Source organism: Vombatus ursinus, unplaced genomic scaffold, assembly GCF_900497805.2.
Source record: "Vombatus ursinus unplaced genomic scaffold, bare-nosed wombat genome assembly UNPS02014801.1, whole genome shotgun sequence".
NCBI lineage: Eukaryota > Metazoa > Chordata > Mammalia > Diprotodontia > Vombatidae > Vombatus > Vombatus ursinus.
Genome location: NW_020954579.1, coordinates 15,447,757 through 15,474,526, shown reverse-complemented (window position 1 = coordinate 15,474,526; position 26,770 = coordinate 15,447,757). Strand labels below are relative to the sequence as shown.

Sequence of the window (26,770 nt, the reverse complement as noted above, 5' to 3'; positions counted from 1 at the left end):
AATGAGAGTCATTCCCCAATAGATAAGCCTGATCTTTAAATAGTTTTCCCCAGAGGTCTGTGCTGGGGGATACAATGAGCTAAAGTGGGTGAGAAAAAGAAGTCTAATCTCTCTTTTAGACTTACTCAGGTTCTTCCACGGCTGAACTCAGTCTGCAACATGTACATAGATAGGTCTAGAGCTGAGACACTTTTAGTGGAGAAGGGAGGGGGCCTCAGTGCCTCTGCTGGCTTGAGTCCAGCAGTGTTTCTTAGTGTTTCACAAAAAAGAATATGTTAATTTGTGGTTTTTCTTTAAGTCAATATGCAGCCCAGGGATTTCGATTTGAGTTTGACACTACTGATCTTGAGTCACTCAGAGCTAGGTCTGGCAAACAATTTCTGTGCCCATTTTGGGTTGCAAGTTTGTTGTGAATTCACAGGGCACAATTAGCTAACACATCAACTAAGACAGACATTATAGGCAACATTCCACACCCATAATCTTCCACCTCGGCAAAGAAGAGAGGAAGGTGAATTTTTCTCATCACTTTTCTTGAGCTATTGAGCTAAGCTCGATCATTATAATTACAACACATTTAAGTTTCTAGGTTATTTTTGTTATTGTTGTTCTTTCCATTTGCATTTTTTTTGCAATTACTGTATGTTTTCTTGCCTCTGCTTACTTTGATATTTTTTCATATCAATCTTCCTATGCTTCTGTATTTTTTCCCCACACCTCAAGAAACTTCATATTTATGGATTAGCTATTTAGCTATTCCTCATTGATGGGTGTCTATTTTGGATTACTCTTCTGACAAGTACAGATTCCAGGGGAAAGTGGGTGTGAGTTTAAACAGCACATGTGACAAAATCAAGGCTCTTAGAAATCCTTTTGCCACAGTCCTAAAGATGTTTCCCTTAGGTATAGCTTAGCTTTTCTTCTTTGTGAAGCCTTGAACCTTCCTTTCCTCATCGAGCTCAGTCTGACTTTGCTTCCTGAAGCAGACATTGTCACTAGTTGATTCAAGAATACTTCAAGGACAGTATAGCTGGAATGCACTCTCTTCTTCATTGATGGGTATTTTAATCTCTCAGGCATAAACTGGCTCAATATTTTATAGATGGCCCAGAGGACATAACTAAGTTTCCTCAGTCAATCAGAACATATTTCTTGCTATAGTTGGAGAGATGTGCATTCCTTCTTCACAGGCAGTTAACAAATGAGATGTGTTCCCACCTGTCAAATATAATAGGGCGATAGCATCTTATTACTTACTTTAGGTCAGGGAGGAGTGAGTTGACTGAACTATTTATTCAGGTAATTTATTCAAATTATTTCTTGACCTCCCCACCTTCACTCTGCTCTTCACTAAGAGGCCCCTCAGCTCCCAGCACTCTGGAGGATGTGCACTGGGTTCACTCCTAGAGATGGACCACACAAAACAAGGGTCAGGCTATTTTTATTGAATTCTTTTGGCTCTTAGCCCTCACCCTAGAAGAACACTGGGAAAAATTACTTTAGGTTTGGCTCATGTCTAGGGTCTCCCCAAAATATAGGGACTCTCTCCCTTCTTTTAAAGGAACTGAAATTCTGGGATAAGCAAAACCCACAGTGTTGGGCCTGGTTTCTCCCTAAAGAGGGGAAGGTAAAAAGGCTCTCACAGTAAAATGTTGATGAGATCTAGGACAGCTATTTATTTCCTCTATACAAAAGAAAGGCTAAAAACAAAAGACTCACAAGTGTCCATTGACAAAATATTTAATGAGGCAGCAGTAATAATAATAGCTGGAGACATTGCAAACATTATCTCCAACTCATCTTACAAATGAAGAAAGTGGGCTAAACTGGGTTAAGTGACTTGCCCAGGGTCACACAGCTAGTGTCTTAAAAACACATTTGAACTCAGGAAGACTCATCTTCCTGACTCCAGGCCCAGCACTCTATCCACTGTGCCACCTAGCTGTCCCTCAACAGCAATAAAAATAAAGTAAAATAAAATGAATGAGTTCATTAGTACATGCTCCCTGAGACAACTGGAACGACTTTTAAGTTTATTTAAAACCAGTGCTAGGTGTAAGCAGTACAGTTTGGGCCTGGAGTTGGGAAGACTTGAGTTCAAATTCAGTCTCATAAACGTAAAAGCTGTATGACTCTAAGCAAGTCAATGAACCTGTTTGCCTCAGTTTCTCCTTCTGTAAAATGGGGATAATAGCAACTACCTCCCAGGGTAGATGTGAGGATCAAATGAGATATCTGTAAAGCGCTTAGCACAGTGTCTGACACATTGTACCTGATATGTAAATGTTAGCTACTTCTACTATTATTATTATCATCCTCATCATTGAAGAATTAGTTTCTATTATGTGGCAGTGTTTCCCTGAAACAAGTGCAATCACATTGACAGTTTGCAACTTCGTGGATGCGTCTTGCATGGGAGTCACACTGCCTACTAGCCCGGTTGTGTGCTGAGAAGTCCCAGAATAGGGCGGGCTCCAGCTCTGCATAGCTCACCGGCATGAATGGCTCCAGCTCGCCAGACCGGCCGAATTGCTCTGCAGTCCAGACTGCCTCTCCGCCCACAGCCGCTGGGGGGCGCAGCCTGCTCACAGATCCCCGCTTCCTAAACCCCGCTAAGACCCAACTGAATAACTCTCCCGCCACCTCTAGGGGGGCGTTTCCTCGCTTCCCCTCCGGGCTGCCCACAGCGATGCCTGGTGTCAGCGAGACTGATGGGAAGTACCGACGTGATGCTTCGGGGTCGACGACTTCGATGAAGCTGCTTCCACGCCCCGGGTAGGGAGCTACCCGTAAGGGCTGCCAGTGCGAGCATGCGCACGTATGCGTTCAAAGCTCGAGGAGCCTGACAGGCACTTCCGAGGACAGCCGGGCTCTAGAGCGGGGTCCTTCGTAGGCGCGAGATCCAGGGTCCGGGTGCTTGTGGCGGCCCTCGAGCCCCTGGTGCTTGCGTTCAGCGGACCAGCAACATGGAGGAACTAGACGGGGAGCCCACGCTCACGGTAGGGGCCATGCAGCGGGGCTCGCAGGGTCAGGGACAGCCACAGCCACGGGTGGCCTGGGTGCGTTCCCGCCTTCCGCCGGAGGTCGCTGCCCCGCCCCTCTGGAGGTCACGGCCCAGCTCGGGCGCGCGCCTCGGCCTGACGGGGGCATGTCGCGAGAGTCGCGGAGCGGCGTTTCCTTTGTCTGCCCGCTCCCGCCTTGGCCACGCCCCAGCACGTGGGTGTTCCTCCCTCCTGCGCCCTGGGCGGGCTTTCCGCTCCCCATCCCTCTCTCCCTTCCCCTTCCCCCCTCCGTACCTGGGGAACCCAACCCGGCTTTTCCTGGGGCGTCCGCGTAGCTACGTAGCGTGTTGGGTAGAGTGCTGGCAGGGGAGTCAGGGGGACCTGGGTTCAAGTACGGCCTCGGCCACTTCCCGGTTCTGTGACCCTTCTCCAGTCACTTAAGCGCTCTGAGAGTCAGTTAGCTGGTCTGTACAATGGGGATAAGGACATCACCTGCTTCGCAGGGTTGGGGTGAGGCTCTAGTGAGATAATATTTTAAAACGCTTTGCAAATTCTTGGCAAGTCACTTAACTTCTGTCCCCCTCACTTTCCTCAGCAGCAAAATGGGGATGATAATAGCACCTGCCTCTTAGGGTTGTTATGAGGATCAAATGAGATATTTGTAAAAGTGCTTGGTGCAAAGTAGGTGCTATATAAATCCTTGTTTCCTTTTTCTTCCCCTCCCCCTAGTAAGTACTATATAAGTGCTAGCTATTATTATTAATATTGCTATTTAAATGATAACTATAGTCAACGTCATTGTTATTAGCAGTAGTCGTTAATATCAATTATAGTAGCATGAATGACTAATGTGGAAATATTTTACATAATTGTACATATATAACCTATAAATGATTGCTTACCGTCTCAGGAAAGGGAGAGATGGAATTTGAACCTCAGAACTTTAAATAAAAATGTTAAAAAACTGAAAAAATATGTATAGTAATGTGGCATAGTGAGAGGCCTGGGTTTAGTAAACAGCTTTTTAAAAAATAAAAAACTATTGTAAGGGCAGCTAGGTGGCGAGGTGGATAGAGCACCAGCCCTGGAGTCAGGAGGATCTGAAGTCAAATGTGGTCTCTGACACTTGACACTTACTAGCTGTGTGACCCTGGGCAAGTCACTTAACCCCAATTGTCTAAAAAAAAAATAAAGCTTTTGTATACATGACTTAGGCAAGTGTTTTTCATGACTGCACATGTATAGCCTATGTCAAATTGCTTGCCTTCTCAATGAGGGTGGGTGGGGAGGGAGGAGAGGAGAGGATTTGGAACTCAAAGTTTTAGAAACAAATGTTAGAAATTGTTTCTGCATGTAGCTAGGAAATAAGATACACAGGCAAAGGGGTATAGAAATCTATCTTACCCTACAGGAAAATAGAAGGGGAAGGAGATAAGAGAAGGGGGGGGAGGTGATGGTAATAGAAGAGAGAACAGATTGGGTAAAGGGGGAATTAGAATGCAGGCCTTCGTGGGGTGGGGAGGGGAGGGATGGGGAGAAAATTTGAAAGTCAAAGGCGTGTGGAAGTGCATGTTGAAAACTAAAAATAGATAAATTGGGGGGGAGCCTTTGTATTCCCAATATTATACTTGTAGTAGGTGATTAATAAGTGTTTGTTGAATTGAATTAAAATTCTGCCTCTGACACACTTAACTGTGGGATCCTGTGGAAATCATTTAATAGTTTTGTCCCCCAGACAACACCCAAAGATTTAAAACTAAAACAGAGTTGTGGTTGTATTGCATTGGTGGAGGGGAGGGCCCTAGAATCCGACATTTAGAACTGGAGTGCTTGCCTTTGATAACATAGTTATGCCATCTCCCACAGGTCCCCTCCACACTTGTTAACTGCGTTGCAGCTACCAGTTCTGGGGCTTCTCCTACCTGGTAAATCAAACTCCATTCTCTTGAGCCTGGTCATTTGGAGTAGTCTTATTTAGTTTTAGTATAGAAATGTGGCATAGTGGGTAGAGAGAAAATCAGAGATATTTTCACAGTGGTGGTAGAAGGTGCTGGAGAAACTGTTGTTTCCTCTGACTTTCTCTTTGTACTTTGGTTGAACCCAGTTTCAGCCCAGCAACCAGGACCAGATCAGAGCAAAGCCTCACATCTGTTTAGTGCTGTGCTGAACATCTGATGACTGTGCAATCACTGAGTTTGAGGTGAACTAGTGGTATGTTGTCACCCTGCAAGCTTCCTCCAGGTATTTTTATATTTTAGGGTGAGCCAGCCAATCTGGGACCTCACTATGTTTTCCTCCTGAGCTGTTGGCATTACCCTTCTGCTGAAGCTAGTCTTACTTCACATCCTCAGGTCTTTGTCGTTCTGTATCTCCAAGAAAGAGAATGTATGTGTTGAACTAGATGTCTTTGAAGGGCCCTTCCAGTTAATAAATTCTGTGAATCACTGCTGAAGCCAATTAGGCAGGGTAAAGGATATGCATAGGAAGGAGTGCATGTTGTTATATCTATAAGTAGTAGTAGTAGATAAAACAGGATTTTTAAAAAATGTCATGCCTCCCATAAATACCTGCTGATACCTGCAGAGTGCATGACAATCTTGAAATGACTAAAATATTGCTACTTAAGATTAATACTTATCTTTTTTAACTGTATCTTATTGATGCCTTTTGTCTTTGTACCAGTCATTTCCCACCCTCTCTAGATTGCACCCTGTTCTGGTTCATATTCAGTATTAGTCCCTTAACTGTGGATGTCCTGAGCCCACTTCTTGTCTCTTGTTTGGTGACCTCAGCAGTTCTCATGAGTTTAATTATCATGTCTGTATAAATGATTCCTAATTTCTGTGTATCCTACCTTGGTCTCTCCTGAGTGTTGCTTATGTATCTTTGTTGGATATTTCAAACTAGGTTGCCTATAGACATCTTAAATTCAGCTTATCCAAAACTGAACTCATTTTCTTTCCCCTCAACCTCACCCAAGTTCAGTTCTTCTGAACTTCTCTATTTCTATTGTGCACCATCTTCCTTCTAGTCACTCAGATTTGCAATCTTGGTGTTATCCTTAAGCACTTGTTCTCTCTCATCACACATATAGTCAGTTGGTTGACACATCTTGCCATTTCTGTGTCCATGACATCTTTTGCATCTGACCTGATCTTTCTGTTCACTTAACCACCCCTGCAATTCAAGGCTGCATCACCTTTGACTGTTATAGCTTCTTAACTGGTCTTCTTACACAGCTGCCAAAAGGAATTTTCCCAAAAGTTCAGGTTTCACCATGTCATATTCCTGCTTGGTGAACTCCAGAAGTTTCCTATTGTTTCTAAGATCAAATATAAGCTCCTCTTTCTTACTTTTAAAGGCCTCACAATGTGTCCTCAACCTGCCTTTCCAACCTTATTATTTGCATCACTCCCCTTTTTATACTTTATGGTCTAGAGCAAGCTGGCCTTCTTCTTGTCCCCCTTGTATGACACTTCATCTCCTTTTTGTGCCTTTGCATTGGCCACTGCCTCTTAGAGTCCTCTTTTCTTTCAAAACTCTTCTTAAGTGATACTTTCTACATAAAGCTTTTTCTTAACCTTTCCCCCCAATTGCTTTGTATTTATTTTATGTGTTTATATTGTATATGTATATATACATATATACACATATGTTTGTAGAATATAAAAATATATGTGTGTGCATACATATATATCTGTATGTGTTATCTCTCCTGAATATGTGTTAGCTCCTTGAGGGTAGAGACTGTTTCATCTTTGTCTTTTCATCCCCAGTGCCTGGCTCATCAGGGTAGGTGCTTAATAAATATTTATTGATTAATTGACAAAACTAGTTAGGCAAAGCATCCAATAGAGATACTTTGCATGGCATTGTATACCAGTGTTGTCAAACTCAAATAGAAATAGGAGCCACTAACCCCTACATTAAAATCCCTGTGGACTGCATATTGACTTTGATCAGTTCATACAAATCTTCCCACTTTTTTCTGACTTCATTTTTTACCGCACAGTAATTATTACATTTATATATCATAGTTTTTTAGCCATTCCCCAGTCAATGGGTCCTCATTTTGTCTGCAGTTCTTTGCTCTCACTGGTCACTTTTCCAACATAAGTCCATACTGAAATCCCAAGTGGTGAATTATAATGCCATCAAAGTGCATTAGTATGCCCATCTGCCCATAGACCTTCAGCATTGACTGCATCTTTTGTTATCTTTGCCAATCTTCTGGGAGAAGTAAAACCACAGCATTGTTTTAATTTGTATTTTTTGCTATTGGTGATTCAGAGCATGTTTTCATGTGGTCATTTGTGGTTTACAGATCTTTTGAAGACTTCATATCTTTTGCCAACTTTTTTATTGAAGTATCATATATAATGGGAGTAGCATAGTTTCCAAAGAATTAAAATTGTTAGTTACCCATAGGGCAGTGGAATGATGCATGCTAGGCTGTGACATGTTGCAAATAAAGAGAAGTGGCATAAAGGAGGTCATTAGAGAGATATATGATCAGAAGAGAAAGGGGAGAAATCATATATTGAGAGGGAGGATCAGTAATGTCCACCTGCTTTTATGGAAATATTAGGTATCTAGAGTGTATTAGAAAGCCTGCAGAGGATTTGTAGGAGGATATGGATAAGAATCACACAGGATGGCAAGGTGTAGTGCACTACTGAAGCAATGTCAATGGGATTACAGATCCATCCAAGTATTATTTTGGGTACAAGGTAACAAACTAGTCTGATATGATAATAGCTGACATTTATATAGTGTTTTAAGATTTACAAAGTCTTTTGAATACATTTTCAGTTGATCCTCATAATGATCTTGTCAGGTATGTATTGTACAGGTAGGATTATTCCCACTTTACAAAAACTAAGGCTCAGGGCAGCTGAGGTGGCACAGTGGATAGAGCACTGACCCTGGAGTCAGGAGGACCTGAGTTCAAATGTGACCTCAGACACTTAGCACTTACTAGCTGTGTGACCCTGGGCAAGTCACTTAACCCCATTGCCTAGCAAAAAAACAAACAAACAAAAATATCCCAAGTTCAGTCACATTATATAAAATAAACATAACAAAAAAAAGAAGAAGAACAGTAAGGCTCAGAGAAGTTGAATGACCAGGTAATCCATGGTCACCCAGCTAGTTAGCAAAGGCAAAATACATTAAATAAAATGTATTTTAAAATGTAAAAACCATTCTTAGCTCATGGCTTGTACAAAAACAGGTGACAGGCTGGAGTTTGCTGACCCCTGCATTATAGCATGGCAGCAGCCTTTAATGAAATATGTGATTCTTGAATTGTCAAAGGTTGATCATATTTGCTTCATTTAGTTTAAAATCCAACAATGTCAGTTGTCCATATCCAGAGATGATGCTACTGACTGTCAGTTTGTATTCTGAGTTGTTTACTTGGAGGTAGTATGTGCTGCAGTTGGAACACTTCTCTTAACTGTTTGCATTTGTGTGACAGGGGCCTCTGTTTAGGGGCACAGTCTGTGTCTGTGGAACAAAACAACTAAAGTTTTATTTATTTGTATTTATTACAAGGTTCAGTGACTTGGTTTATGACTCCCTAACTGACCACCTTGGTACAGTACCACATTTATAAAGGTGCTAAATATTTTTGATTGCTTATTACTGATTTTAGGATTGTGTGAACAAATCATTTGAAACTTTAAGACTTCAGATTTTTTTCATCAAGGAGAATTTGACATGCCTTTATCAAATCTTCCTTCTTTCTAGTTGATTCCAGGGATAAATTCCAAGAAGAGGCAAATGTGTTTTGACTGGGGACCTGGAGAGATGCTGGTGTGTGAAACTTTGTTCAAAAAAAAAGGTAATTAATTCTTTCTCTCTTTTTGTGGAGATTCCCCTGGGCAGCCTTTATTGCTGTGTCTGTGTTGTTAGGGATCTTGACCAGCTGGGGCATGAGGAATTTGGACTCATTTCTGGCTGTTTTAAATTTTGGAAGCTTACACAGTCATATAGGCTTAGTCATGATTGAGAATCTCATTAAGTCTGAAAAACATTCAGTTTAGAATAACTGTCAGTGTGATGGATCTTCCTGGTCTGAAGATGGGCGTGTTTCCTGCCTCCTCTTTGTTTTAATTCTCGTCCAACAGGAGCTTTTATTTTTCCTTTTTCTCTGCCCACTAAGACTATAACTGTGTTTCACTCTTCTTAACGGCTGCTCTTGTTAGAATGACACTTTCAAGATGCTTGGGCTAGTTCTTATTTTCTATTCACAGTGTTAAATAGATTGAATAATGTTTTATTTTTGTGAGATATCTAGGGCTAATTAATAGCAGCATGGCCAGAGATGTGTTTATTGGGAAGAATGCATCCTTTTATTTTTGTTCTTATGAACACCACCCAGCTATTGAAGATGGGTCCAATGTATTCAATGAAGATTTTTTTTCAGCAGTAGCATAATAAACTTTAAAAAAGCTCTTGTGAGTGTTACTGCACTGCTTGCTTGCCCCTTCAACAAGGGAATCTTGCTACTATTTAGAGAGATTTTCTTAAAAATTTTTGAGGGAACTTTATTAAAGTACATAGAGTTTCTTCCTTTATTGCAAGAATCATATTAGGTCTAATAAAAAGACTTCTTTGTGGGATTTTGAGTAAATTATCTGTTTTCCAATTTAGCTAATTCTTGACACCTTTTTTCTTAAATTTTAATTAAATTAATTTTTAGTTCTTAATTTCCTAGTTTAAAATATTTCTTCCTTTTGTTATATCCCTAGGATATAATGTTATTATATAATAATATATTATTATATTGATATAAATAATATATTACTCTATAATAATGTTATTTCCCCAGGAAATTTGGGTATAGGAAATATCTTGCAGAGCAGGTCTTCAGCCACCACATTAGGGATCTGCTTAGGAGAACCTTACAGAAAATGTGTCCAGATGGCACTTTTATATATTTAAAAGGAAAATTTGTCAGCACTTCTAGTGTATTATGTACTAGGTGAAAACACAAGAGTCTGTGCGACGTGGTTCTTTTTGTTTTCTGTTATACTCATTGAAATTCTAGTTCATGCAAACCACTGAATAACAGTATAACCCGTTCTAGAAATTGTTCTTGTATAAGAAAGTTATATAGACTTATGGCTTCTATTTTAGAGATCATCATGAAACATTGGTTTCATTTGGTTATGAGACACTAAGTAGTCAACTTTTCTCTCATCTCTATGGAGGGGGTGTATGTGCTGTTAGAAGTATTACAAATATTATCTATTTAGAATACATTATATTATTTGGGCAACAGATTTACTTTTGTTAACTGTTTTGTACAAACTGATGTTAAATTTAAAGCCTTTAATTATATACCATAATCATATATCATCTACATTATTGATGATTGAAAGAGGTAGCACATTGAAAGTTGAGAAAGGTAACATACTTTGGTGTTCTGTGCAGTAGTGATAGATTACAAGTTTACCATGAATAATTTATATGTAGGTGGTTGATAAATGACTACACTCTTTTAGCTACTGTTGGGGGTTTCTTTAATGAGACCAGCAACAAATTAATAAAATGGTAATAGTTAGATAGAGGCAGGATGGCATAGTGGATACAAAACTGTCTTAAAGCCAGGAAGACCAGGCTAGGTTCAAGTTCTTCCTCTGATGCATATTGGCTGTGTGACCCTGGGCAAACCATTGAACTTCAGTGTCCCAGACAGCTCTGTTAGACTATAAGTTATAGAGATGTAGACATGCATTGGCTTTTGTTAAAACATCTCTCCTCCTTTCCCCCAGTCTCTGGTAATGAAGTGACCCTTCTTTTGTCAAGGTCCTTCTTGTTGAGACTGAAGGAATTTCTTTTCGCAGATGTTCCCTATACAAATGAAATCATGGGTTCAATATCCATCCCTATAATTAGATATTCAGCTGGATTATTTAGTTTTTAGAAGAGAGTATTTTTATTTTCTTCCATTTCAGAGAAAGAAGAGAAGGTGCTGGGCTGCCCTTTCATCTATATAGTCCGGAAGGATATAGATGTTTACTCTCGGATCCTACGGAAACTTTTCAATGAGTCTCACAGCATCTTTGTGGGGCTCCAGAGGATTGAGGAAGAATCAGCAGGAAAATCCAGGAAAGCTCAGTAAGTAGCTTGTTGAAGGAAGTAGCAACTCACATTTATCTAATTCTTTCTTCACAATATCCCTCAAAGTAGCTAGTGCCTATATAATACCTATTTTGTCTATGGAAAAACCTAGACTCAGGTTAAGTGATTGTCCTGAGATTACACAGTGTCAAGAGCTGGGACTGAAAGTTAAGCCATCTCACACTAAATCAAGTTCTGTTTCCATTTTGCCAGGTTGCTCTCTGATAAGCCAAATGAAATAACTCCCAACTGATTTTGCAAGTTGAACTTGTTTTGTGGTCATTTGTTTTTTTAACATCCATGTCATTTAAAAAATGTTTGTTTTGACCTGTCAGACACTTCCTAACCAACACCCAAACAAGCCCTTTACAGAATATATATATATATATATGAGTCACACAACTAGTGAGTGTTATGTGTCTGAGCCTGGATTTATTTGTTTGTTTATTTTTGTTAAGCAGTGGGGTTGAATGACTTTCCCAGGGTCACATAGTTAGTAAGTGTTATGTATCTGAGGCCAGATTTGAACTCTGGTCCTACTCAGTCCAGGGCCAGTGCTCTATCCACTTCACCACCTAGCTGCCCCCAGAATATATTTTTTTAAAAAGCAATTAGGCAAGATTGCCTAATAGAGTAATTGAAACTGATAATATGTGTCACTTTATTATTTTATAGTTTACTATTTAGTAACAGAAATTTGTAACAACATTGTTCATTTTATTTGACCTGACTTTAACCTTTTGAATTTTTTTTCATTTATATTGTTATAACTGCATTTATTCTTTGGGCTCTGCTTTCTTCATACACACTTTACACCAATCCTTGCTCAATGTTATTTTTAAAAAAATTTTTTCCCAATTGTATGTGAAGTTTTGAGTTCCAAATTCTTTCCCTCTCTCCTTCGTCATTACTCTGTGAGATGGTAAGCAATTTCATATAGGTTATAAATGTGTGATCATGCAAAGCACTTCCATGTTAGTCATTTTGTGAAAGAAAACAGAGACCAAAAAAACGTACAAAAAAAATAATAAAGAGGAGCAGCTAGGTGGCACAGTGGATAGAGCACTGGCCCTGGGGTCAGGAGGACCTGAGTTCAAATCCAGCCTCAGACACATAACACTCACTAGCTGTGTGACTCTGGGCAAGTTATGTAACCCCAATTGCTTCACAAAAAAAAAATAAAATAAAGAAAGTGAAAAATGTATGCTTTGATCTACATTCAGATTTCATCAGTTCTGTCTCTGGAGATGGATAGCATTTTTTTTTTTATCATGAATCTTTGGATCATGCTGAGAATAGCTTTGGCATTCACAGTTGATCATTGTATGATATTGCTGTTACTGTGTACAATGTTCCCTTTGTTCTGCTCACTTCACTCTGTATCAGTTCACTTAAATCTTCCCAGATTTTTCTGAAAGCATTCTGCTTGTCATTTTTTGTAGCACAATAGTATTCCAGTACAATTATACACTGCAGCTTGTTCAGCCAAGCCCCAATTGATGGGTATCCCCTCAATTTCCAACTGAATGCTTTCTTTTTTTAAAAGGCCTTTTTATTCTTTACAGATTGGTTCGAGTGAGTAAAAACTATCGGTCAGTTATAAGGGCCTGTATGGAAGAAATGCATCAAGTAGCAAGTAAGTTATTTTGTGATGGAATTTGAAATAATATTTTTAGACCAATATGAAAATTGCTTTTGTTATAGCATTTCTCTTTTTTCCTCAAGCCTCTGATAATGAGGCCAACCTTCCTACTGTATATGCCCTTGATTCCATTACCATCCTTTTTCAGCAACTTGCCTCCTTAATCATCCTTTCTTTCTCTGTAATATTAAACTCTCCTTACCCACTGGTTCCTTCCCTATTGCCTTCAGATGTACCCAAGTCTTCCCTGTCCTTAAAAAAGCTTCACTAGAACCTTCTATCCACTCTAGTTATCTTCCTTTCATTTCTTAGCACAACTTAAAGAAATAGCTGAATTGCCTTCACTTCCTCTCACTACAGCCCTTTGTATCTGGCTTCATTTGATTGAAACTTCTCCTTCTAGTTACCAACAATCTCTTAATTGCCAAATCTGATGGTTTACTGCTCAGTCTTCACCTTTCTTGATCTCTCTGCTGCATTTGATACCACTGACAACCTCCTTCTATTGGATGTGCTTTCCTCTTTGCTCACTACTTCCTTTTGGTTCTTCTGCTACCTGTTTGAGCTCTCCTTAATCTCCTGTGCTGGTTCATCATCTATATCATGCCTGCTAAAAGTGGGTGTTCCTTAAGTCTCTGTCCTAGGCCTTTTTCTGTCCCTAAATGCTCTCAATGACCTCTTCAATTCCTGTGAGTTTAGCTATCAGTGCTTAGATCTCGAAATTCAGTCCCATTGTTTTCCCTGAGCTTCAGTCCCATTCACCAATTGCTTATTGGACATTTGAAACTGAATGTACCAGAGTTATCTCCAACGTAACATCTAAAATGACCCAATATCTTTTTCTTCAGACTCTGACTTCTCTATTTCTGTTGGAAGCACCATTATTCTTAGAGTCTACAAGTTTGCAACTTCAGTGTTATCCTCAATTCCTCATTTTGCCTCATTCCACATATCTGTAGTCAGTTGCCAGGTCTTGACATTTCTCCCTCCATGATATCTTGGCAGTTGACCCCTTCTCTACTCACAGGAACATTGTGTCTCTCTCTGTCTCTGTCTCTGTCTCTCTTTTTGTGAAATGGAAAGCAAAAAAAACAAAACAAAACCCTGTAACAAATAAAAGTCCCAGTCTGCACTCTGAGTCCATCAATTCTCTATCAGGAGTTTTGAATAGCTAGAGTTGATGCTTAGTCATTGTGTTGATCTTAAGTCTTTCAAAGTTGTTTTTCTTTACAATATTGTTATTGTATAAATTAGTCTTCTGGTTCTGCTTACCTAAGTCTCCAATAGTTCATATAAAACAATTCAGGTTTCTTTGAAACCATTCCCTTCATCATTTTTTATAATACAAAGTATTCTATCACATTGATATACCATACTTTGTCCAGCCATTTCGCACTTTAATGGGCATGCCCTCAGTTTCCAATTCTTTACCACTACAAAACAAGAGCTGCAATAAATATTTTTGTACATATGGGTCCTTTTCTTCTTTCTTTGATCTCTTTGGGATACAGACCTAGTAGTAGTATTGTTAGGCTAGCTTCATCTTTCCTTGCCCTTTGACTTACCTGAAATTTTCATTCTTCTGAGATAATTGTGTGAAAACAAAAAATGATCAAAAGAAGAAATTATAGATTCTGGTAATAGCAAGGTCAGAGATAAATCCCGTAACAAGTTTCTAGGGAAAACAGTAAAATTGCTGCTCATTAAAAATCTTTTTGTTTGTTTTTGTTAGTTGCTGCTCAAGATCCAGTCTGTGGTCGTCAGTATAGTAGTCAGGTACAGTTGCATCTATTATATCTATACCACTAACTTTTTTTAATAATATTTCATTTTTTCCACAATTATATGTTAAAACAACTTTTTACATTTTTTTTAAAGTTTTGAGCTCCAAATTCTATCCTTCCCTTCCCTGAAATGGCAAGCAATCTGATATAGGTTATACATGTGTAATTGTGTAAAACATTTCCATATTAGTCATTTTGTACAAGAAGACAAGAAAGAAAGGAAGAAAGAAAAATAGTATGCTTTAGTCTGTATTCAGACAATGTCAGTTCTTTCTCTGGAGTGGTTAGCATGTTTCATCATGAAACCTTTGGGATTGTTTTGAACCACTGTATTGCTGAGAATACGTAAGTCATTCATAGCTCTTTATCTTAATAGTAATACTATTAAGATATTACTGTGTACAATGTTCACCTGGTTCTGCTCATTTCACTTTGTATCAGTTCATATAAGTCTTTCCAGGTTTTTCTGAAATCATCCTGCTTGTCATTTCTTATAGCACAGTAATATTCCGTCACAATCATAAACCACAGCTTGTTCAGCCATTCTCTATTTGATGGGCATCCCCTCAATTTCCAGTTCTTAGTCACCACAAAGAGAGCTGCTATAAATATTTTTGTACAAATAGCTCTCCCTCCCCTTTTTTAAAAAAATCTCTTTGGGATACAGACCTAGCAGTGGCATTGCTGGGTATGCAGTTTTTTAGTTCTTTGGGCATAGTTCCAAATTGCTTTCCAGAACGATTGGGTCAGTTCACAACTCCACCAACAGTGCATTAGTGCCGCAGTTTTCCCATATCCCCTCCAGTATTTATCATTTTCCTTTTTTGCCATACAAGCCAATCTGATAGGTGTGAAGTGGTACTTATTTAGAAAAACAAAAGGTCAAGTATTTCAAGGTTATCAATGAAAAAAATGTAAAGGAAAGTGATCTAACCGTGTCAGATCTCAAAGTGTATTACAAAGCAGTAATTATCAAAACAGTCTGGTACTGGCTAAGAAATAGAGTGGTGAATCAGTGGAATAGAGTAGGTACACCATACATTATAGTAATCTCATGTTTGATAAACCCAAAGATCTGGGCTTTTGGGACAAAAACTCATTATTTGACAAAAGCTGCTGGGAAAACTGGAAAACAGTATGACAGGAGCTAGTACAGACCAACATCTCACACCGTATATCAAAATAAGGTCAGAATGGTATATGATTTACACATATAGGGTATACATAAGCAAATCAGGAGAGCATGGAATAGTTTACCTGTCAGATCTATGGATAAGGTAAGAATTTAGGACCAAACAAGATATAGAGAACATTACAAAATATAAAATAGATAATTTTGATTATATGAAATTAAAAAGGTTTTACACAAAACCAAAATTAGAAGGAAAGCAGAAAACTGAGGGAAAAATTTTTATAACAGGTCTCTCTGATAAAGGCCTCATTTCTCAAATATATAAAGAACTGAGTCAAATTTATAAGAATACAAGTCATTCTGTTGATAAATGGTAAAAGGATATGAACAGGCAGTTTTCAGACAAAGAAATCAAAGCTATCTATAGTCATTTGAAAAAATGATCCCATGTTACTAACTCTTATCACATCTATTTTGTACTCTTGAGTTCTTAAATGGTCATAGTTGTTGGCTGGACATTCTTCCTAACTCTATTATGAGGTCCTTGAGAGCAGAGATTTTCCTAGTCACAGAAAAAGACCTTGCATATAATAGGTACTCAGGAAATATTGTTGACTGATTCTTTATCTATGGAAATATTCATCCTAAATTTGGATGGATATAGCTGTTACCTGGGATAGAGAGTTGGGTTCTTAGGTTGCTAGCCATGTAGTTAGTATGGTGTTAGCATTTTCACCCATTTTTAGATCTGTTATTTTAATAAAATATCTTAGTCTGAAGCTGGGGACTGAAATAGAATTGTTCTACTTTACCCTTCCTCTAATTATTAGAAAGATTTTAGTTTACCCTACCTGGAACAAAAAGATTAATTTGCAGTTTATTTTATCTTAATAGTGATCTTGTTATTTTCCATCCTACATGGTATGCCATACTCAGCAAACCACTTATTTTCTCATTCATGACCTGTGACATCAGTCAGTTTTCTCACCACTTTGTAGTTCAAGTCCTGCTCTGCTCCATTATTATCACAGAGTGATTTTTCTGGATTCAGTTCTGTTCTTGATTTTTCCCTTAGGTTTCTATTCTTTCTGCAATGGAGTTGATATGGAACCTTTGTGAAATCCTCTTTATTGAAGTAGCCCCAGGTGAGAATAATTTGATGTTTATATAATCTTAAAGGTATTTAAAGGTCATTCCTCTTTCCCTGCCTTTACCTTTTCATTTTTTCTATTTCGTAGGATTTCTTGCCTAAATTACTCTTCTCATCTTTCATCCTTTTCTTTAGTTGAATGTAAGCTGCTTGAAGGCAGGGACTCTGACTTTTGTCTTTTTTTGTCCCTAATGCCTTGTGCAGTATCTTTCATTGTTGATTTTGTTGGTGACTTTCATCAGCCTCACCATCAGAAGCACTTAAATATCCAAAGGTGTGTGACATTCTGCATAACACTGAATGGAAAAAATAGTAATGGCACAGTTAAGACATTCTAGGAGATTAAGTTATTAGGTACATTCTCTTCTTTACCCAGTTGAAAGTATGTCCTTCCTGCTCATATTTCTTATAGAATTTTTTCCATTGCTCTCATAATATTCTACCATATATATATATTTGTGTCCATGTCTTATCCCTCTTATTCAAGTGTAGGCTGGTAGGTAGGGGACTGTTGTAAATTTTCAACTTGCATTCCTCATTCCTAGTATCATACTCTGCACATAGTAAGCACTTAATAAATGTATGTTGAATTGAATTCAGGTTGAAGTCCAGAGAATTTTGGAGATGTTTATATAATTAAGTGGAAAGAAGGGAGATTAATTCTGGGAATTTGAACCTTGGAATCATTGTTGCTTGTTGTGATAAATTAAGGGTGCTAAATTGTGGGGCTTAGGGTGAGGGTAACTATGAAGCTGCAAAGGGCTAATTGGTATTTCATTTATAGTGGCCCACATCTATATATTAATGGTCATGGGGATTAATTTGATAGCTCAGAGTCAGGAAATAGAGGCTATGGATATATACATGTCAGTTTCAGTTCTGCCTTTGGTGCAGTACTTTTTTTAGAGAACTACTTATAATAACCAAGTATATGCTATTAATATTAATGGACAATCCCCCATAACCAGCCTCTGTGCCTTAGCGTATGCATCTCTCATGTGGGAAAATGAAAATTACTACAGAGGAAACTCGAGGATTAATATGTGACTCTAGTCTTTGCTCCCAGCTGGCCCTCTACTCCTTCACCTTCTTGACTGGGTCCGACTGCACGTGTGTGAGATGGATGGTTTGTCAGCAGATGTTCTTGGTAGTGAAAATCCAAACAAACATGAGAACTTCTGGAATTTGGTGAGAACTGAATACAAGTTGAGCTTCTCTTCGAAACATTGGTACCAGGTGCTCTTGGGTGGGTCTGCAAACCAAATGCCATGTCCTGTAGGTAGTTAGTATGACCAGTTGAAATCATTGACTGTAGAAATATTTTTCATCCTTTGTCTCCTGCCTCAGAAAAAATAACAATAAATCACATTTAGATAGCACTTTAAGGTTATAAAAGGATTTCCTCATAGCAACTCTGAGAAGTAGTTTGAATGTTATCATTTTCCTTTTCCCCCTCCCATTGCCCTCCTAGAATCCCTGGGTTGGGAAAGACAGAATAGTACAGAAAAACCCACCATAGGTGACACCCTTCCCCCTTGCCTTCCCATCAAACCGCTCCCCTGACCTAGAGCTGCCCAGAATGCATCCAGCCAGTGGGAAAACCAGCCATCACAGGGAGTGCATCTGCCCTTTTCTTCCCTTCACAGCCCTGCCCTTCCCGGGACCTGTCAGGGCCACTGGGCAGCAGGAAGACCACCACCACTGGAGGCATCTTTTCTCCTTATCTTCCCTTTGTTCCCTCCCTTGGCTTCAGGCCAGCCAAAACCTATCCGACTGGCTGTAGTAGGGAAGATCCTTCCCTCTTGCCTTCCTTTCTCTCTGTCCCTGGCTCTCAGCTACCAGGGATCCCCTCCGGGCTACCTGACAGCTCATATCACTTGGATGAGATGAGAGTCACCAACACTTCTTACAATTGAGATGGAAGACCCACCAGGCCTCCTGTCTGCTTGACCATTTCTGTTCTGAGGTCCTGCAGGTCTTATCATATGCCTTGTCTCTATGCCCTTCAGACCCCTGACACTATCATCTGACCTCCTAATGCAATCTGAGGACCCCCTGGCCCTTGTCATTTGTCAGCTGCTTCACCCTTGGGAACTTTTGTATGTTTTGTGTTCTCCAGTTAAGAGTGTGAGCTCCTTAAGGGCAGGAACTTGGCACATACTTGATACCTTACTTAAGTACTTAATACCTTTGAATACCAATACTTTTTCCCTCATTTTACAGATAAGGAAACTGAGCCTTTGAGAGGTTGTGATTTTCCCATGATCACATAACTAGGAAATATTAGAGACATAATGGGAACCTCAATCCAGTATTCTGTTCACTATCCCATGCTGTCTTTGGAGAGAGCACATTTTTGATGTATAGTCAGTGAAGATGAGCTGAAAGGAATTTATAGTTAAAATTAGAATGTTGTTACAAAGAAGTTCCCTGCCTCTAAGACCAGTTCCAAATCCTATTAAGTCCTGCTGCCTAAGTCCTAATTAGGTGGTGGCAGAGAAGTGTTCTCTGACCACGGTGAATGCAGGCCTTTTCTGGGGGCCACCAGGGGAATCATGAAGACCTCTGCTAAGGTGTGGTCCTGGATCTGGAATTGGAGGATCTGGGTCTAAATCCCAGCTCTGTGACTTAATTGGACGAGACATGATCTCTAAGGCATCCTATGAGCTTATGGTCTTAATTGGCTTCCTTTGGCTATTTCTGAACCTCTCTTGATTCAGAGAAGTCTTGTCAGGGAAGAAACCCGTTCAGGACAATAGGTGAGCTTTGGTCTGCTTTCTTTGGTTACTGAAAGATAATTAAGAATCGATTCTATCTTAAAAACTGGAATTTGGCAAAGGAGTTAGTATCTGCCCACACCATCTAGGGGTGGTTTCTGATCCTTTGTTGGTGCAGAGAGCTTCCTCTGAGGTAGAGAAAAGTACTTGTTGGACTGGAGAAGTAGATCCTTTGGATTCCTGGAGCTAAAAAAACTCAGAACCAGTGGTGGGGACTGTGGTCTTCCTGGCTTCCTATGGATAGATGGGTTTGGGTCTCTTGCAGGTGACTCTCTTCGTGCTGCAGGGCCACCTGGACGAGGCACGGCAAATGCTGTCCAAAGAAGCTGATGCTAACCCTGCTTCAGCCAGCATGTGCAGAGTCCTGGGGGACCTGATGAGGACCATGCCTATTCTCAGCGTATGTAGGAATAGCCTCATTACTGTGCAACATGTCCGTATTGAGGAACAAATGGGGCTATGGGAAAAGTACTTTTTAAGAAGTTTTATTAATGCTCTTTTTCACATTGTTTTCATTTCCCAATGATGCTCCTTCCCTCTCATCTACTCACTAAAATATACTTAAGTAAAACACATCACTACATTGGCCATGTGTCTGACAACAGATGGCTCATTCTTCACCTGATCTACTGAGAAGTGGAAGGAGATCGATGAAGTCCTCACTGATCTCTGCTGTGATCAGAATCCTGAAGCTTTTCAGGGTTGTTTTCCTTTACATTGTGGTCATTGTGTAAATGGTTCACCTGGTTTTGCTTACAGTTCATAGAAACCCAAATTTTTCTGAATTTTTCATATTTGTTGTTTCTTTCAACAATGATATTCCATTATTTGCATGCGCCACAGTTTATTTCACCATTTCCCAGTCTATGGCCATCTATTTTGTTTCCAGTTATTTACTACTACAAAAAGTGCTGCTATAAATATTTTTGTATGTAAGAGATCTTTACCTTTTTTTTTTTTAACCTATTTTGGATGTACGCCTAGTAGTGTCATTGCTGATCCAAAGGAGGAAGGAAGGGAACTTTTCATAATGAGCCTTCTCCCTCTGTAGCCTGGCAACACCCAGACATTGACAGAACTGGAGCTGAAATGGCAGCACTGGCATGAGGAATGTGAGCGACATCTTCAGGATGGCACCTTTGCTTCTAACCCCCACTTGGAGTCCCTCTGCAAGGTCTGTGGGCCGACTGTCAGTGGACTTGTGGCCCAGGGATTCTTCACCTTCTTTAGGGGTTTGAGGAAATCTATGGACACATCCTGAAAATAACATTTCTAAAAGCATAAAATAAATATATATAGGACAACAGAGGGAAAGCTATACTGAAAAACATCCAAATATCCTTAAAAACTAGTTCACAGTCCTCTGGTTAAGAACCTCTATTCTGCCTCGTTAGGCTGCTCAGCAGTAGAAGTCGAGCCCCTGACCTTTCAGAGGAGGAGGAGTCATCCCAAGGAGGGATACACGCACGTTCCTCCGTCCTGGTGGCGAGTGGACTGTGCCGAGCTGACAGAGGCCTCTTCCCTTAGGTCATGCTGGGTGATGACAACGCTTTGCTGGAGCAGAAGGAGCTCCTCAGTAACTGGTATCACTTTCTGGTGACTCGGCTCCTCTACTCTCACCCCACGGTGAAGCCCATTGAGCTGCACTTCTACGCCCAGGTCAGTCTGAGGTCACGACCTCAAGGGGGGCAGTTATGGGTGGAGACCCCTGTGCTCTGGAGAAATCAGGGCTTCATCTTTTAGAGAATGTTTTATTGTTGCTCTCTTTCTTTAAGTCGTTCCCCCTTCCCTTATCGGACTTTGCCTTGTAACAAAGACAAACAAAAGCATCTGATACAGAAACCTTGTCTTAACATTCTCTATAATGTTCTATTCTAATAGACACCCAGTGTCTGCTGTGAAAAGGGGGCATGCTTCATTAGATCTTCCCCAGGATGTTCGTTGGTTTTTCTGTTGTTCAGGAATTCACCTTCATTGAAGTGATCTTTTCATTTAGTGTTGTAGTCGCGATATAATTCCCTTGATTCTGCTCATTTCATTCTAGTATCAGTTCGTACAAATCTCTGAATTTTTCACATTTATCATTTCTTACTGCACAACAAATGATAACCCATTAGATTCACAAACCATGGGGTTTTTTTCCCAACCATTACCTAATCAGTGCACACTCACTTTGTTTCCAGTTCTTTCTTATCATAGACTACTCTTTAGGGATATTTTGGCATCCATTGGACCTCTATTTCTGTTGTCTTCACTGGGGTATATGCCCAGGGAAAGGCTTACTTGGTATAGGCTATTTAGTCAATTTCCCTGTATAAGTCCCGCTTGAAATCCAGAAGGTTAGACCACTTCACAGCTTTATCAACGGTACATTATTGGGGTAGCTGGGTGGTGCAGTGGATAGAGCACCAGCCTTGGAGTTAGGAGGATCTGAGTTCAAATCTAGCCTCAGACACTTACTAGCTGTGTGGTCCTGGGCAAATCACTTAATCCCGATTGCCTCAAAAACCCAAAATAAAATAGTGCATTATCGTGCCTATCTTCCCACAGCCCCTTCAACATTAATTGTTCTTATCTATTTTCATTTCTGCCCATTTGTAGGGAGTAAGGTGAAACCTCAGCACTGTTTTATGTTCCTCTTACTATTCGTGATTTAGAGCATTTTTTTTGGTGGTCTTTAGGTTGCAAAACTTCTTTTGAAGTGTGTTAATATCCTTTGATCACTTGTATATTGAGGAATGGCTCTTAGTGTTATGGCAATTTCCTGCATATTTTGGGTGTCAGTCTTATTGGTGATGTTCCCTCTTTGTTGATTTTATTAGAACAAAAGCTTTTAAGTTTTATATAATGAAAATTTACCATTTTGTTTTTATAAGATTTTCTCTATTCCTTGTTTTATTAAGACTCATTCCCCAGCCATAGTTGAGAAAGGGACCTGATCCTGTTCTCTTCTAATTTTTTTTTTTTTTAACGAGTGACCTTTTAGATTCGGGTCATACCATAAATGTTGTCCTAATCCTAATTTCTGATAAACTTCCTTCCAGTTTTCCCAGCAATTCTTTTCAAAAAAGGAATAGATTCCAAGGTAGATTTTATCACCTTTCCCTGGGGTTCCCAACTTTGCATCTTCATTTTGGCTTTCCCCAAGAACCTTTATCCACTCTTGTAATTGAGTTCATATTGTGACCTTCCCACAGTCCAGCCTAGATCTCTTTCTGGGAGGTGATAGTGGTCCAGAACCCCTGGACAACATTTTGATGGCAGCCTTTGAATTCGACATTCATCAAGTCATCAAGGAATGCAGGTAGAATCTCTCTGGTCTTCTCTGTCTACCGCTCCCATCTTGCCAGTGTCTCTCCCTCCTAAGTAAGTTGTGCCTCTCTGTCTAGCTGCAGGTGATGATAACTTTTTCTTGAAAAAGGGCTGGTCTTCCTGAAGGGCAGAAATAAATGGGGCTACCATAGGTCCCTAGCTGTTCACATTATATCCAAGAGAGTAGGAAATGCCTCATAAGAAAAAGCTGCCCACGTTGAGATTGTTTTTAGATCTCTTCTAAACTACCCACCTTGTCTTTTTGCATTGAAATCTTCCTCTACAGCATTGCCCTGAGCAATTGGTGGTTTGTTGCTCACTTGACAGACTTACTTGATCACTGCAAACTTCTCCATTCTCACAACCTCTAGTAAGTATGGCAGAGGGTGGTGGCAGGGAGTGGGCAACAGTTATATGATGCTCCTAAGAGAAGGGGTGAATTGAATAAGCAGGGTTGAAAGCAAAGTCTGACTGAGGGTTAGAACCTAGACAGGAGAAAGGCTTTGGTTGCTAATAATCTCATGGTGAGTTTTATTTCAGTTTTGGTTCCAATATGCGAGAATTCCTTCTGCTCGAATATGCATCAGGACTGTTTGCTCATCATAGGTAGGAATGCTTGGGAAGGCTTGGGAGCATTCTGGTGAAATTGGGAGAAGGGTGGCTTGAACTACTATGCAGCCAGCTACCTACTAGCAACAGGGGCTCTGAAAAACATTTATCTCAGTTCCTAGTGCCTAGTTTACCCAGAGTAGCAGTTGGACCCACCCTAGTTTGCCCATACCCCTCTTCCTTTGGGGATTTTGTTTTCAGCCTGTGGCAGCTAGGTGTGGATTACTTTGACCATTGTCCAGAGCTGGGCAGAGTTTACCTGGAGCTTCATATTGAGCGGATTCCCCTAAACACAGAGCAGAAGGCCCTCAAAGTACTTCGGATCTGTGAGAGGAGGCAGATGACTGAACAAGGTAAGGTGGGCCCTATTCTTGACTGCGTTTATGTAATAAACTTTGATGAAGTCAGTGCGCCATATTACCTGTCACACCCATTGTATGCCAAACACCAGGGTGGGGATTGGGTTGGAGGAGGTCTCTTCACTGTCAGTCTATATCAGCTAGACAATGAAAAAATATGGGGATTGCAGAAGAGTTAGTAGTCTACTGCAAATGATGACATTCTCGTGAGCTAGAATCAATCAGGGAGCAGGCTTACTAGAAAACATGTTCTACCTCTGTTTAAATAGTCCTTATTTTTGTGGGAATTTGTATCTGGCAGCCTCAGATGTAGCCTCTGTAGTGTGACTTAAATGGATAGAGTGCTGGCATTGGAGTCACAAAGACCTAGGGTCCATTTCCATTTCTGACACTGGCTGTGTGATCCTGGCCTGGTTCTTTAACTGTTGTAGACCTCAGTTTCCTTGGGGAAGCAGTGTGCTATATTTTGGGTTAAAATTCTGCCTTTGCCATTTACTACCCCTGTGACCTTGGGCAAGTCACCTAACATTTCCTCATCTGTAAAATGAAGTAGACTATTTGATTCCACAGTTCCTTCCAGCTCTATCTCCAAACAAAATTGTAAAGATTTCCTCCTTCCTATGTCTTTCAAGCCCCTTTTTTCTCCCTCTGAAGGATTTAATCTTAAAATTAAGTGTTGAATGATAAAAGCTTAAGATACTATCTTTTCCTTTATTAAAAGAAGAGTCAAGACTAAATAGTCCTTAAGACCCAAAGTAATGAAATCTGTTACATGGGAGTTCAGGCAGCATTCCAGAGGAGGGAGACATTTTGGGGCCTGAGGGGTCCTTCTGTTGCTCCTTAAAATGCAACATTTGGCAGCCACCTCCTAAGGACAGTTCTGTAGCGGATACTGTGATATTGGGTACTTGTGGGCAAAGCAATGAAATGACTGTGACATTTCATGATTTCCAGTCTTGTCTTTGAAGTTTCTATACTTAGCTGGGATGAACATGTACAGTGGGGAATAGGTCATGCAGGAGTAGGAAAGGAAGTGCCCTGGTAGGTGTGGAGAGGGCTATCTAGAATCTGCTATTTATCTTCTTCCTTTTGGAAAGTTCGAAGCATCTGTAAGATCCTTGCCATGAAAGCTGTCTGCAACAACCGCCTGGGCTCTGCCTTGTCCTGGAGTATCCGAGCCAAAGATGCAGCTTTTGCCACCCTTGTCTCTGACAGGTATGTCTGGGTAGGGTTTTCTTCCTCATTCTTATGAACAGTTGGCTGGAGGGAGGTGCTGCCAACTTTGCTTAGGGCTTAATGGGATGGGAGAGGACTTGCTGCCCTTAACTTCACTTACGGTATTTTTCTGTAGGTTCTTAAAGGATTACTGTGAACGGGGCAGTTTCTCAGACTTGGATCTCATTGACAACCTGGGCCCGGCTATGATGCTGAGTGACCGTCTGACTTTCCTAGGTATCTCTCAGGGGTTCCTCATCACACCCAGAAGAGGGTGCAGATCATGTCTCTGTCAGTATCTGCCTGGGCTTGGAAGACCAGGGACATCCTCCACTGTAGTAAAATGTGTTAGGATCTTGGGCTATCTCCTTGCTCCATGTAGTGGCCATTTCAGGCTGGGGGCAAGATAGGGAGATGGACTTCAGTCTTTTTTCCTGCTACATGAGCAGGATGTTCTTTTGTAGCACCTGTAGATTTCCTGAATTCTATTGAGATTTGTTATCAATCTGACTTTCTCTCTCAAATCAATAGGAAAATACCGGGAATTTCACCGGCTTTATGGGGAAAAGCGCTTTTTGGATGCTGCTTCACTGCTGCTGTCACTGATGACTTCCCAAATTGCCCCTCGATCCTTCTGGATGACACTACTGACTGATGCCCTTCCTCTACTAGAACAGAAACAGGTGTCAGCCCTCAGCCCACAATGGTCTTTTCCCTCTGTTAATTTTGGTAGTTAAGAATCAATACCACACAATCCAATAATTGTAATGTCAGCTTATAAGCTTCCTAAAGGCAAGAACTCCATTTTTAAAATCTCTGCCTTCTTCCAGGACTTAACCATAGTACTAGCTATAGACTAAGTGTCTACTATTTTTTAAACTGATTTGACTGGTGAGGGTATATTTGGCAGCTGAGATGCTGCCTTTGAATTATTAAGAGCTCCAAGGCGGGGGGGGGGGGGGGGGGGGGGGGGATGTGAATTTAGGAGTTAGCAGCTTCTACCTACTTATGATAGTCTGCTGATCATACCTGTCTGTTTACTTTTGACAATTACAGGCCTGGCCCTTGCTAGAGCTTTATGCCTAGTCCTTGGTCAAGGAATGTAATCCACCTTCTCCTCCCCCCTTCCTTAGGTCATCTTTTCTGCTGAGCAAACCTATGAGCTGATGCAGTGCCTAGAGGACTTGACGACAGGAAGACCAGAGCCCAGAGATCTTGAGGGCCAGAGACCCCAGGTACTTGGTTTCCAGTTAAGGTGGGAGGTTTGCAGAGTGGGTGAGACAGGAGCTGCGCCTAACAAACTGTGCTTTTAGGACGATGACATCGAGACGACCAAAGTGGAAATGCTGAGACTGGCTCTTGCACGAAACCTTGCACGGGCAATTGTGAAAGAGGGAACCTTAGAAGGCTCATGAAATGGCCAGAGAAGCTACAGGACTTTGTATGGTGGTGATATGTTTCTCTAAAAATAAATGCTTTTTTTTTTTTAACAAATAAAAGGACGTTTCTGTATTCAGTTAGGAAGGATGATGTAAGCTATGAAAGGGAGAACATGCAGTTTGATTTTCAGGTGTCCTAGAATGATTTTGGCCTTGAACTCCACTTTTTAAAACAATGTCATAGCTGTATCTATCCAGGAACACTTTTCCCCCTGTACA

At 40.4% G+C, this 26,770-nt stretch overlaps 1 protein-coding gene across 4 annotated transcripts; it reads left to right on the top strand.

Moving 5' to 3' along the window:
- Window positions 1–2,869: 2,869 nt before the first annotated feature.
- On the top strand, window positions 2,870–26,715 carry NUP85 (nucleoporin 85). 4 transcript variants are annotated; one of them, XM_027872616.1, is made up of 20 exons: window positions 2,914–2,999; window positions 4,869–4,927; window positions 8,754–8,847; window positions 10,967–11,129; window positions 12,698–12,768; window positions 14,507–14,550; window positions 16,766–16,835; window positions 17,907–18,028; window positions 19,883–20,017; window positions 20,669–20,791; window positions 21,145–21,276; window positions 22,815–22,921; window positions 23,216–23,299; window positions 23,470–23,535; window positions 23,740–23,891; window positions 24,995–25,112; window positions 25,249–25,349; window positions 25,644–25,795; window positions 26,246–26,347; window positions 26,426–26,715. In XM_027872616.1, the coding sequence occupies exons 3-20, from the start codon at window positions 8,787–8,789 to the stop codon at window positions 26,525–26,527; spliced, it is 1,905 nt and encodes a 634-aa protein (XP_027728417.1). In that variant the 5' UTR covers window positions 2,914–2,999; window positions 4,869–4,927; window positions 8,754–8,786; the 3' UTR covers window positions 26,528–26,715. The 4 variants fall into 4 exon arrangements, with proteins under 4 accessions (XP_027728416.1, XP_027728420.1, XP_027728417.1 ...); XM_027872615.1 differs by lacking the exon at window positions 4,869–4,927 and having other exon boundaries at window positions 2,870–2,999; XM_027872618.1 differs by lacking the exons at window positions 2,914–2,999; window positions 4,869–4,927 and adding an exon at window positions 3,494–3,512.
- Window positions 26,716–26,770: the final 55 nt, after the last annotated feature.